This window comes from Rattus norvegicus, chromosome 3 (assembly GCF_036323735.1).
Source record: "Rattus norvegicus strain BN/NHsdMcwi chromosome 3, GRCr8, whole genome shotgun sequence".
NCBI lineage: Eukaryota > Metazoa > Chordata > Mammalia > Rodentia > Muridae > Rattus > Rattus norvegicus.
The window spans coordinates 63696471-63710579 of NC_086021.1; the positions used below are offsets into that span (position 1 = coordinate 63696471).

At 44.2% G+C, this 14109-nt stretch overlaps 1 protein-coding gene across 2 annotated transcripts in view; it reads left to right on the plus strand.

The window, feature by feature from the left end:
* The window catches only part of Upp2 (uridine phosphorylase 2), a 44524-nt gene that overhangs the window by 14800 nt on the left and 15615 nt on the right, over nucleotides 1-14109 (plus strand). For both annotated transcript variants that reach the window (XM_039104478.2, NM_001106481.2), the window contains 4 exon segments: nucleotides 1892-2050; nucleotides 5481-5595; nucleotides 9512-9721; nucleotides 11731-11871. In XM_039104478.2, coding sequence (XP_038960406.1) covers nucleotides 1922-2050; nucleotides 5481-5595; nucleotides 9512-9721; nucleotides 11731-11871 — 595 coding nt within the window. In that variant the 5' untranslated portion in view covers nucleotides 1892-1921.

Sequence of the window (14109 nt, forward strand, 5' to 3'; positions counted from 1 at the left end):
ACTTCATCCTGATTAAACTTGAGAGTGCCAGAGATGATGATCTGAGGAATATAAAGGTTTCGTGTGTTGCTGAGCAAGTGACTTAATCAGTGGTGAGCTAGTGCTCAAAGCCAAGTGTGCCTACACTCAAATGGCAGCTGTCCAGCATTCCTTGGCTTTTGCTTTCTGTACTTCACTCTATACGCCACGCCATATATACCACACCACATATACCACATTACATATACCACATCACATATACCACATTAAAATGCTGTATCACATATAGAATACCACTTATACTACACCATATATACCACATCACATATACCACATTACATATACCATACCACATATAGCACATCAAAATACTGTATCGCATATAGCATACCATATATACTACACCATATATACCATATCACATATACCACATTACATATACCATACCACATATGGCAAATCAACATACTGTATCACATATAGCATACCACATATACTACACCATGTATACGACATCATATATACCGCGTTACATATACCATACCACATATACCACATCAACATACTGTATCACATATAGCATGCCACATATACTACACCATATATACCATATCACATATACCACATTATATATACCATACCACATATAGCACATCAAAATACTGTATCACATATAGCATACCATAATACTGCACCATATATACCACACCACATATACCACATCAACATACTGTATCACATATACCATGCCATAATACTGCACCGTATATAGCATATCACATATACTATACCACATATACCACATCTCTTACATCATACCATATAGACCATATCACATACACCATACTGTATATATCACACCACACATGCTCCCTCTCTTATGACACACCACACCACATTTGCACCATACCACACGGCTTTTGTTTCAGAGTAGATTTCTGCCTGACAACCTTCTGTGTGCTCTGCTTCCTCTTGGCCTTCAGACCCCTCTCTCTGTTGCTAATCCTGCTTGGTACCCACCTGGATGCCTACTCATGGAGGCCACCAACAGGACACTCCTTTCCTTTCTCTCTGGCATATTCTTCCATCCTTGGGGTTGACGTATCACTAACAGATTGTGACACAACTAATTATAATTTTCTTCTTGAGATAGGGTCTCACTATATAGTCTGGTCTGGCATCAAAAGCACTATGCAGTCCAGGCTGCTGTCAAACTCATAATCCTCCTGTCTTAGAACTCTGGCTGTAGGTATGCGTTACCATGCCTAACTGCTGATTATCAACACATTTTATTAGGCATGACAACCTTTGACTGCAACATCTACCCTAAAGTCAGAGAACAAGATAAATACAAAAGCAAATTAGTGGGATGGATGACCAACTGCAGTCAAGTTCTGAGCTTACAGTAACAAGCCGTGTTCCATTATGATTTTTTTCTCAGTGAAGGAAAGTCTTGAGATGCTTCCTATAAAGGTTGAGGGTATCATAGTAAATTTTAAAATAAAGGATCCCGATTAGGGTGGATACACAGAAAACAGTAAAACTGGCAAGTGCTTACAATCTACATCCTTAGCACTTGACACTAAACGTGTCACGTGAGTGCTCCCCACTAGGATGATTATAGCCATGAAGATGCCGGCTGATGCTACCACACCACCAGGAAACACCTCCTTGAACAATGTGAACATTTACATGATTTTCTTCACTAATTTAGTACATAATGCATTTCAACTAGTTGCCTCTTTTCAGGTTAATGACGTAAATGAGCCAAATTTTGAACACAATCAAAGATATCTACGCACACTCAGAAGTAAATTAAATGCGCTGCAAAAACAAAAACGTTAGAACCGGATGTTGCCCCTTGCTCTTATCCTAGTGATGACGGTAGGCACCCGTTCATTTTTGTTGACAGTTTGTCTGCGTTGGTGGGAGCTCGAACAGAATGAAAGCGTTTGCACTGTTTATGCACAAGGAACTCGGGTTGGAGGGAGATGGAGACGACATCGAGGACATCTGTGCGGGGACAGACAGATACTGCATGTTCAAAACAGGCCCTGTGCTCTCCCTCAGTGTAAGTAGGGGACGGCTGCAGGCCAGCTAGACTTTGTGGGATGCACACCAAACTGGGACCATCTGAACACAGTTCTCTCTCCATGCTGCTGTGTCCTCTTACACAAGGAACGCAAGTGAAGAAGTTAATACAACTGGGAAAAGGTTTTTGGGACAGGGCAGAGCATGCAGGGTCACTACCTGCCTTTATACTCACTACTTAACTATTAGGAAAGGGCAAAAGTCTTCAAAGCTCATCTCTCTTTCTATTCCTAACTGATCAACATGGTCCCCTTCCTAGCCATTTCCTTTCCTCTTTTATCAAGGCTTTAGGAGCCTTGAGCTACTCATAGAGGCCAATTCTCAGGATTGTTAAAATTTAACACAAATAAACTTGCCGAAAAGCAGCAAGCGCATTTGCACTGAGGTCTTGTGATGCGTTCTGCTCTCTGTCAGAACCTGATAGCTCTTCTGGACACTGTCTAAGATGCAATGAAAGGCAAGTGAGTCTCTGAGCAGTTCCCACCAATGGCAAGGTGTACACAGCCACCCATTCTGTCTGACCCAGCTCTCCACACATGGCTACATTCTGAAGCAAAAACCCAAGTCTGTCATGGGCTTGGATGTGGTAGTCCTCTTAAGGGGCATGGGCCTGGGACAATGAGTAAGACCTACATAGATGTGGCAATTCTGAAGAGCTGAGTTGTAAAGTGTTAGGGAACCATCACAATCCACTGATGGTAATCCCTCAACTGACTCAGATTACCCAGTGGTGGAATGTGCAGAGAGCAGGGAACATGGGGGAACCAAAGAAAACACGCATAATAATTCCACTGGGGTGGCGAAGAGGATCTCATGAGGCCAAGAGTGCCTGAAATTTGTTTTGGCTTCTAATAGCAGAATCCATTTACTTACTAATTTGTTCAGTCGATAAAAAAATTACAGACTACCTACCTTAGAAGAAGCTAAGTGTCCGCTGATGCTGTCCTAGTAACTTTTCAGTTAAAATCCTTTAAACAATTATTATTTGTTCTATTTTGTACAACAAATGGAGAGAGAAAAAAGTAGCATCCACACACAAAAACGATCAGAAATACTTGATCTGAAGGCAAAGCCAGAGGTGATACTTGTGTCCTGTCAAGGAGCAGGACCCAAATGATCAAAGCTGGCCACTGAGAATACTAGATGGACAGGCAGCTCCCAATACAGACCAGTTTGCAAATCTCCAGTAGCTACAGGGAGAGAGGGAAAGAGGAGGGAAAGGGAAAGAGAGAGAATTTTAAGAGAAACGGAAGTCTATTTGTAATTTTATCATCATATTGAAAACTGAGTGCTGATCCTAAAGTTCACAATGGCTGATTGTGAGGGAACCTAGTAGATGAAATAGTAACTCATCTGCTAATTTACAGTTGGAGCAAACGATAGTTTATTTATTCATTGCAGCGCTAGCACCAAGGCCCCAAACTTGTTAATCTCGAGCACACAGATCAATACAGACTTGATTCCCGGATCCAGGAGGCTTATGAAGCTTTCAGAAATTAGGGCATATTGGATGAGAACAAAACATGGTGACCCCAGAGGCCCACAGTTTCCACAGTTTAATATTCTTGGTGACCGGAAGGAGAGGGAGCTCTGGTTGGAAACAACATGACCACAGCTCTAGTGGTTTTCCAAAGTCTCTGTGGTCGTGGATCGATACACAGACTCTGCCATCAGCTTAGACGTGAAGTAGCCCAAATAAATGCTTGAATTACCCAAGATGCAATGCACGGGCCACATGAAACTCATGAAGGATGACTAAAATTCAAATGTTTCACTCCTTCTTAAAAAGGGGAACAAAAATATCCATAAGAGGGGATAGGGAGGCAAAGTTTAGAGCAGAGACTGAGGGAACGACCATTCAGAGCCTGCCCCACATGTGAGATATATATATATATCAAACTAGATAATATGGATGAAGCTAAGAAGTGCATGCTGACAGGAACCAGATATAGATGTCTCCTGAGAGACACAGCCAGAACATGTCAAATACAGAGGGGAATGCTAGCAGCAAACCTCTGAACTAGGAACGGGACTGCTGTTGGAGGGATTAGAGAAAGGATTGAAAGAACTGAAGGGGTTTGAGACCCCCATAAGAACAATGACAACCAACCAGAGCTCCCAGGGATTAAACCACTACCTAAAGACTATACATGGACTGACCCAGGGCTCTAACTGCATATGTAGCAAAGGATGGCCTTGCTGGGCACCAATGGAAGGAGAAGCCCTTGGTCCTGCCAAGGTTGGACCCCCAGTGTAGGGGATTGTTGGGGGGGTGGATGGGGAGAGGAACACCCTTATAGAAGGGGAGAGGGAGGGGCTAGGGGGCTTATGGACAGGAAACTGGGAAAGGGAATAACATTTGAAATGTAAATAAGAAATACCGAATTTTAAAGAAAGAGAGAGAGAGAGAGAGAGAGAGAGAGAGAGAGAGAGGATGGATGAAAGAGAATGCTGAGGTACAGACCAAAATGTAGAAAATGGGGTTGGGGGATTAGCCTAGATGTCACTGACAACCTTTATACGTAACAATACTGTTCAAAGCTGGCTGCAAATTACCTTTTGCTTAGCAAACCATATTGATGTTTATAATGATTTTTAAAAAAAGCTATCGTATAAAAGTAGAAGTAAAAAAAAAATCCAATGACATTAAAAAAAAAAGAAGTGAAGTAGCCATGATAAAAGTCAGCTCCAGTTTCTACAAACTACTGCATGAAAAATCTTTCCAAAGATTTGTTAGACATAATGGATCCACCGTAAGTGGCTCAATCCTCTAGTCCATGTTGATTGACCCCTAGTGTGGTGCCTGTGATTGTTTTGACATAAGTTCTGAATTAAACCAGGCTGCAGTCATAATCCATGGTAATGTGAATGTATTCACAGGGTCAGCATAAGTTTGAAACCCTTGAGTGGGAACTGAAGACACGTTTCTCCATTAGAGTCCTTCTGGACTCACACAGAACTAACAGCAAAACTATCAAGGCTACATCTGAGCAATAAAATTAGTTCACTATTTCGCTCACTAGGGTGAAGTAAGGCTGTGTGAAATGGAAGGCAAAATTAGGTTTTGTCACTTTCCTGTCAGTTATGTATGGGGGCGGGATCCTCTTCAAGTGAGCTCACTGACACTGCCCTGGCACACCTGTACTCTGCCGTCCACCTCTGCTCTTGACAGTGAGCAGCTCAGCTTAGCTGGCTGGAGGATGCCTCTCTCTAGTCCTCACAGATGGACCCATCCATCAGCATGCCATGTAGGCATCACTTAGAGATGACTTACATTCTCCCAAGCGTTGGCACAGTCTTGATGATTATGTAAATTTATACAAGGGCTGTTAACTCATAAAGAAGAAAAAATACGTCCTGCTAGCTTATGCGTGTGTGAGATGTATAATGACTCTCCTCTCTCTCCGCAGCACGGGATGGGCATCCCCTCCATTTCCATTATGCTCCACGAACTCATCAAATTACTCCACCATGCACGCTGCTGCGATGTTACCATCATCAGAATTGGAACATCGGGGGGAATTGGTGAGATGGATTGATTTCTACCATTAAAGCAAGTGATTCTTCATACATCCCTGTGTTAATTCAAAGTACACTAACATACTTAGAGCCCAACAGAAATTCAGATAGGCTGCAAAGTACTGGGAGGCTGGGGCTTGAAAATTTAAAGCTCTCTCTCTGTCTCTCTCTATATATGTGTGTGTGTGTGTGTGTGTGTGTGTGTGTGTGTGTGTGTGTGTGTGCATTTCTCTGTCTTTTTTCTCTCTCTCCCTCTCTCTGTTTTTGACTTTATCTCTCTGACTTTAACTCTGTCTCTGTCTCTCTGTCTCTCTGTCTCTGTCTCTCTGTGTGTGTGTGTGTGTGTGTGTGTGTGTGTGTGTGTGTGTGATTCTACTGGTGTTCAAAGATGTTCATACAAAGAAGAGAAGAATTATTAGAAAGTATGATTTTACAGTATGTTCTAGTCTGTTTCTTTGTTGCCATCAAAAGTCTTTGACCAAAATCAACATGGGGAGAGCAGGGCTTATATAGCTAACAGCTCCCAGCCAGTTATTGAGGAAAGCCAAGGGAAGACCTCACGGCAAGAACCTGGATGCAGGAACTGAAGCAGAGGCCGTGGTGCTGCTAGGCCTTTCTTATGGAGACAGCTCTTCAGTTGAGGCTTCCTCTTCCCAGTTGACTTCGGTTTGAGCCAAGTTGACAAAAACTAATCAGCATATAGTAAGGGTAGGTTTGGGACCTGAGAAATTCTATGTGACAGGAATGGGGATGTTCCGGTAAAGAAAATGAAAAGATCAGACCTTATGGCTGCTAGCAAAATCTTTCCTTTGGCTCACTTCAGTGCTTACAGCTCTTTTCTTGGTCTTGTGTTTTACTCAACTACACAGCAAAAAGGACCACGTGAGCTCTTAGGAAAGTTCAAGTGACTGCCTAAGTCCATCCAAGATCTCCCCTGCCTCCCTTCAATTGTTTCCTAAGGAGCAGGTCTTATCAGGGTATCATCTTATCATGTGACTACATGTTAATGCAGATGCAATATTTTATATGGAAAGGTTTGATAGAAAAACAGGACCACATGGTTCCATAAAACAGGGTGAGCCTTTAAAAAGACAACCCCCCCCCCCACACACACACACCAGAATTGCTTGAGTAAGCATTTTGGAGCAAGAGGTGATCTCAAAAAACCCTCAGAGGACTAGAGAAATGGCAGGCCCACAAATGGCTCTGACTCAGATGGGGCAGGCTAGAAGGGAGCAGCCATTCTAGAGCTATACTCCAGAGACAAAGCCAGCCCAAAGCCCCTCACATGTGAACAAAAAGTATCTCTTTTGTGGGTGCTCTTCCAAAGGGAAAGGGAGAATGGAATCAGTGTTGGCCAGACATCCTTGTAGATTGTAGTTTCTCAAATAATCAGTTTCAGGGGACAAAGAGCCTGGGAAAGACATGGGAACCATTATTAAGCCTGCTTGTAATCCTCGGTTTGTGGGAATCCCTGATCTGCCTTCTGTGCTCACAGCTCCACATTCTGGCCTCCTGATTGCAGCAGTTGTCATTTGATATGAATGAGCCTCCAGCTCCTCACTCTGGTGACTGCCCAAATCACGGTCATAGTCTTGTGTTTCATGATAACACAGTACAGACTACAACAAGATTGTACCGACTTCTGGAGGCCTGTAAATGGAGGCAAAGCAAGCTATTGTACTGGTGTGAACAGCTTCAGCTCAGAGTTGCATCTGAGATGGACTCATTTGCTTTGTTTGAAGCAACACTATATCTGAAGACAGAAAATTACAGATATTACTTATTCTTTTGCTGACACAGTCATTCCTTAACTGAGTGAAAGATACCTTGATAAAGGAAATGTACACAATTAAAAAGAAGTTTTGTCTTGGAGAAACTAGGCTATAGATGCTTCAATGTATGTACACATGTTGAACCAGTATGAGGAAAGCACATTTTCAACTTCCTTCTCAGTGTCTTAGGGCATTCTGAACACACACACACACACACACACACACACACACACACACACACACACGGAACCCTTGTTCTGTTGTTCTGGATAATCAGAACTGTATCTTCAGAAACTACTGGGATGTTTAGCATCAATTGTCAACTTGACACAACCTAGCATCTACCTTGGGCTGGCCTGTGGGTATATCTAGTTGGAGATTGTCTTAATTCAATTTGTTGATATGGGCGTGACCATTCCCTAGGCAGGGGATCCTCAATTCTGTGAGTGTAAGGAAATGCAGCTGAGCACAAGCAAGTTAGCAGGTACATGTGCACCAATTTTCCCCCTCTGCTCATGACTGGATGAGACTGACTGCTTCTAGTTCCTATCTTAACTTCCTCATAATGGTGGACTGTAAGTTGGAATTGTAAACCACATAAACCTGGTCTCTCTGCTTTTGTTAGGGTCATTATTACAACAACAGAAATTAAAGTCCCACAGCCACCTTGGGCATCTAGTGGGAAATGTAAAGTGCTCCCTATTTACTTTCCTTTGGAATATCGGAATATATACGAACCCAAGATGAGTCTGCACTCCATAGCCAGGGTTGTTAGAAATGTTTTCTCACAGTGCCAGATAATAAAGGTTCTGAGCTTTGCAAACTGTGCACTTTCTGTTGCTACTTCTTAACATCACATCATGGCTCAGATACAGCCAGGACAGTATGTAAATGAGTGTGTGGATCATGTTGCAACAAAGCTTCACTTACTAAGACAGAAGGCATGTGGCCTGAGGACCAGAATTTGCAGACCTGTGTTCTGTGGTATCTTGACAGAAGCAAGTACTCACTGATTTCTAGTGAATACTCACGATGTGCTGGGTTCCACGCCAGGCCAGGCAAGAGAGCAGTGAGCTGACGCCCTTCTTAACCTTATATAGCTTGTGTTTCATCAGAGAAATAGACACACAAAGGCCAGTTTAAAAATGAAAAAAAGAGGGGGCTGAAGAGATGGCTCTGAGGTTAAGAGCACTGACTGCTCTTCCAGAGGTCCTGAGTTCAATTCCCAGTAACCACATGGTGGCTCATGACCATCTGTAATGCGATCTGATGCCCTCTTCTGGTGTCTGAAGACAGCTATAGTATTCTCATACATGTAAAATAAATAAATCTTTTTAAAAAAGTATCATTTAGATACATCTTCTCACTCTGGCTGTCAGTAGAAATTGGCCTAAATCAAAAGATGGGTCCCAGAAGGCCTTGGGCAACTCTTTGTACCCCGCCTTCATTACCTTTCCTTTATTTGGTTCTCTCTCCATGGCTCAGACTTTTGGAAGGGAGTAACTCAAACTGACACCCGGGGAACTGGGAACGTTGGCTTTAGTGGGATGAAAGGGAGGACAAGGACAAACAGGGAGAGTAAGAGTTGACAGGAAATGGCATCTCAGTGGGTCCCTGACTTGGCTCAAGCCAGACTTTGGAGCAGTGGAAGGGCAGCCAAGAGGCCTAATTTGCATGGAGTCAGGGAGAAAAGGGAGGGGTTGTGGTGAGACTCTGTAGGGAGAGAGAGGAGGGCTGCCAAGAAATTATAGTAATGGAGGAGTTTGTAGGAAGATTAAATATCAAGTAGTCACATCACTTTGTGAAAGCTACTTGCTGGCAGGCTCATTTACTTCATTCCTGACCTAATTTATTCAAATTCGAGCCTGAAGGCTGGCACTAATTTGCATGTCCAAGAGTCATGTTTGTCTTGAAACCTAAACCCCACCACATTGTGAATGCGAATCTGCGAAGACGGCCAATGAGAATGCCTGTTCTAAAGGTTATTCGATTGCACTTAGGGGAAAAAAATATCTTTAAACATGGAAGCGGGGAGAACCAGTAACAAACAGCATTAATTCATGTTGACGGAAGAGGTCGCGTATTACACGACACAGAAGTCAACTCGAAGCAACCTTCTGGGATCACTTATTTGTTCCACATTGCAGGGATTGCTCCGGGGTCTGTTGTAATAACAGATACAGCTGTAGACTCCTTCTTCAAGCCTCGGTTTGAACAGGTCATCTTGGATAACGTGGTCACCCGAAGCACCGAGCTTGACAAAGAACTGGCTACTGATTTGTTCAACTGTAGCAGAGAGATCCCCAACTTTCTAACCCTCATCGGACACACGATGTGTACCTATGACTTTTACGAAGGTGAGACTCATTTGCACACCAGGGAAGCGTCAGAAAACAGCAGCCGCTCGTTACACGAAACCACAGTTTGTATTAAAACTGCACGCTAGCAAATTAATAGTGTGGATTTTTCAAGGGGAAGCAAATAGCCTTTTTACTTACTAAAGCATAGCAACATAAGGGCTTAATAAGCAGCTGAGAAACATGCAGAGTGACTTTATATTGAGAATGGGTTTAATCCTGTATCAATTTGAATACTAAAATGCAATTAGCGGTATTGACAGCTTCTTCTCTCTCTGCCTGTGACTTTTACTTAAATTGCTGACTTTAAGAAAGAGGAATATGCTGGTTCTATGCTTTTGTCATTCTCCTGACCCCCAGGCAAGAGAGGAGACTAGCAAACAGAGAGAAATGTTTAATTAGACAGATCCTATGGCGATGCGGTAGTCTCAGAGTGGGGCTTTTATCCTACAGCCAAGAGTAAATGCTCTCCATACCTAGTACAGAGTTAAGTTGAAGGTCACTGTCAAATAACAGCTCTCGTTCCAAGGGATGAGGGTCAAGGCAAAAGAAAAACAGGACAAACAATCTCCATGGATTCTGCTCATTACAGAAGAATCTGCACTGTCTTCAGACCATAGCATTTCACGGCAAATCTTGGGTTGTAGTTATGTTTCTATAATCATTATAGTTAATGTTAAGATTCCATTGCCAACTTCTTTTACCTTTCAATCAAAGTTTACATATTACTTTTAAAAGTCGTGCAGGGAGATAGATCGCATTCTGTTTGCCTTTGCTCGGGTTAGTAAAAGCGTTGGAGGTATTTATCCAATAGGCAAGCAGGTATTTATGGACAGGTTGAGACTGTTCTAGGACATCAGCTCTTAGGCCCTCCATTTAGAGCATCACCCACTCATGTGTTATGGCACAGTTCACTAGCAGACGCCTGGTAGAGTCAGTGTTTCCATTGGCCTGTGAGATATTGTTCCAAATATGAGGTATTTTTTTGCCAACATTTGTAATTTCTAGAGCTTTCCATGTGAAAGTCCAGATGTTTGGCTCTCTGACATAACATAAAGTAGCATTAAAAAGTACAAAATAGTCTATGCATGACAGCTCTGGAAAGACCTGGCCCACATCTGGGGCTACTTATGCTGGGGCTGGGTGAGGTGAGACAACCCCTATCTGCCTGCGTAGATCCTCACATTACCGAGGGCCTCTGGGACAACTGAGCTTGACTCAGCTTCAATACCACAGAGGTGTTGGCAGGCAGCACTGAAGAGGAGAGAAGAACAGGGGAAAGCTGGTTGTCAGGATGGAAGCCACAGGGACCAGGAGCAGAGGAAAGGAAGCACTTCCTTCGGGAAGGTCTGCATAAGTAATGGAGGGCCACTAGCTTCCATCCGGGCACTGGCTGGGTGTAAAAGGTCAGGTTACACACTCGGTGAAGGGGTAACATCAGATTGTTCTCCACTTTCTTCTGGGCCCAGTGGTCAACCCAGTGAAACTAAGCAAGGCAGGAGCAACAGGGACAATCTGGATAGGAAAACTTGAGTAAAGGGGTAGCATGAAGCCTGAGGGGTGTGCAAGGGACAAAACCCACACCAGCTGCCTATGTCTGGCCATGGTGGTCATAGGGAGAATGGCAGAATCCAAACTATTTACCTCAGGAGCATCACTGAGATATGAAACCTTTCTCTCTCGGTGTCTCCACATGGCCTGTGTCCCTGTCACTGAACCAGCTGAGATTCTCCTCAAAGGGCAACTTCCTCTGTGACCCCTTCACCCCATTCCTGGTGTCCCCACTGTCCTTCAGAACTGTGGGACTCTGGTACAGACATTCTGCCCTGTGTATGAGACCTGAGCCAGGTGTGGTCATGTTCTGTAGTTCCCTTTGGAGGAAAGAGTCCACAGTCAGGTCCCCAGAGGAGGCTCTCCAAAGAGGTAGGCACATAAGCAGGCAGCCTTCTGAGAATGTTACTTCCACTGAGGTGAGGCAGCAGCCACTGAATCACCCCATTTTCTTTCAGGCCGCTTAGATGGAGCGCTATGTTGTTTCTCGAGAGAGAAAAAGCTGGACTATTTGAAGAGAGCGTACAAAGCTGGAGTCAGGAACATTGAAATGGAATCGACGGTGTTCGCCGCCATGTGTGGACTATGTGGCTTGAGAGGTAAATTTCTTGTGCATTCTAAGGGCCTGCTCCCCTCTTCCACAAAGCTAACATGTTTGTTCTTCAGGAGAAGGAAAGGGAGCCCAAACAAATTTTATTTAGTGTCGAACCCATGCCTAAAAATTATTCAGACCATACATTACCTCATAGAGATTTGTGAACAGGCATGATGTTGTTCCCCTCAGGGATGCGAGAAAGCAGAGCTCAAGGATCAAAAATCCGAAGGCACCTGCTGGTTGATGACGTAGAGAGGACTCAACTGCAAGTTCACTGTTCTCTATCTTGGTAGTGGGTGTGGTTTTCTTAAAATCATAATTGAATTTGTTGAGACAGGTTGCAAATGAGAGATTCCTAAAATAGTCTATCAGTCATTATTTTAATTAGTGTGGTCAGGGAAAGGTAGGAGGAGAAGGTGTCATTTGGGAAAGGGGCGCGTGGGAACCTGGCAGGCACGTTCTGGAAAGTGGCACGTTCTGGAAAGTGTAAACGTAAAGCTAAATATATCGGGAGCACGCAGGTGTGTGGCAGGGACAGGTGGGAAGGGGTGGGGAGAGATGTGGGGCATGAGGGAGGGGGAGGGGCAGGCTGCACGTAGCACCTTTAAATCTTTGACTTTCTGTCTGGAAACTGGAAGGAACTGGAGAACTCGGAATAGATACGCTTCGGTAGACTTTTCTCTGAATGCCGAGTTGGGAAGACGATAATGGGAACAGAGCAGAAGTGAGAAGAGGATTAAAGGGCTAAAAGGCAGCAGTCTAGTGAGGCAGGAAAGGCCAGGGGGATAGCAGAGGGCGGTGGGATACAGTCACAGTCAACACAGAGAGGAAACCCAAGGAGAATTGAGGACAGTTTGATGTGAGTTTTAGGAGAAAGGCAGACCCTAAGGATACCCAGAAGAGTGAGCTTGTCACACCCGGGACAGACGTGTTTAGGTGAGGATTTGGTGGCTGTGACCTGCAGATGCAGTTGGACTTGACGACACTTGGGCTCCGATGAAGGGTTTGCACTGGAGGAATAGCTCATACGTTGACAGTGTAAAGTGGCATTTGAAGCCCATACGGTACACGAGGTAGAAAGAGCACAGACGGACAGAAGGAGATCAAAGCTAAAAGTTAGGGAGATGAAGTCCAAGATGGAGTGACCATCGATGTCACCAGTACAAAGGAAGGCATTCTCAGCTACTCCGAGAGCAAAAACGTTACAAAAAGCATCTGTCCTTGCAGCCAATCCATTTCCTTATGCATGTAATAGACACCGCGCGTGTCTGGAAATGCACTCTGGAATTACAGAGAGTTATAGGAGATTGTTTGCAGGGACACTGTTTTTTAACCAGTTACTGCAGAATACATGTGCACAACCTGGCGATTCTATCTGGTGAAGAACCACAGATTCCTCCTTGTGCTGTTTAGGTTTTCTGCTTTTCGGTGTATGTGTGTGACGTGCATGCTTGCCTGTGTCGGGGGACACGCGCACGAGTGTGGATGCCATGTGGAAGCTGGAGGTCAGGAATCATCCTCAGTGACTCTTCTACCTCAACCAAACCCTAAGCTTAATGTCATGGCTTGGTCCCGCTGGCTGGCTTGCTCTGGAGAATACCTCTTCTCTGTGTTCTGAGGCTACAGTTTCACGCAGGTCTACACACTTACTAGGCATTTAGTTAGGTTTGCATAGCAAGTGCTTTAACCACTGAGCCATCTGCCCAGACACCACCTCTGTGCTCTTTGTTTGCTTACAAACTCAGCGAGAATGCCCAATTTCAGAGAACCTGTAACCCAAAACAACGAACAAGGGCAGGGCAGTTTGACCTTGCTTGAGCCACAATGCAAAAGATTTCTGCTCCAGGAAAGACCTTCTGAGGTTTCCTTTTTATCGGAACAAATGACTCATATCTCTGCTAATATATAAACGAGCAGATTTTGGTAACCAGCACTGTCAAATATAAAATACTGAGCCAATAGGCTGCCAGATATAAGTGTGGCGATGACCATGAGTTCTTTCTGTAAAAGTGATCTATTGGCCCCCAGGGAACACTGTAGGCTTGCGAACCCTGGGTATCTGTCTTTGTCTTTTGAGAATCTTTCGGAGACTGGAGGGAAGCCATTCTCTTAAGAGAGCCTTTTGGTCCTGTGGCAGATCTCATGATCTCACCTGTATCTGCAGATATCTCCACTTGCCTTCCTTGGTCTTTCTACAGTGTTCTGTTCTCGCTGCTGCTGCTGCTGCTGCTGTTGCTGCTGC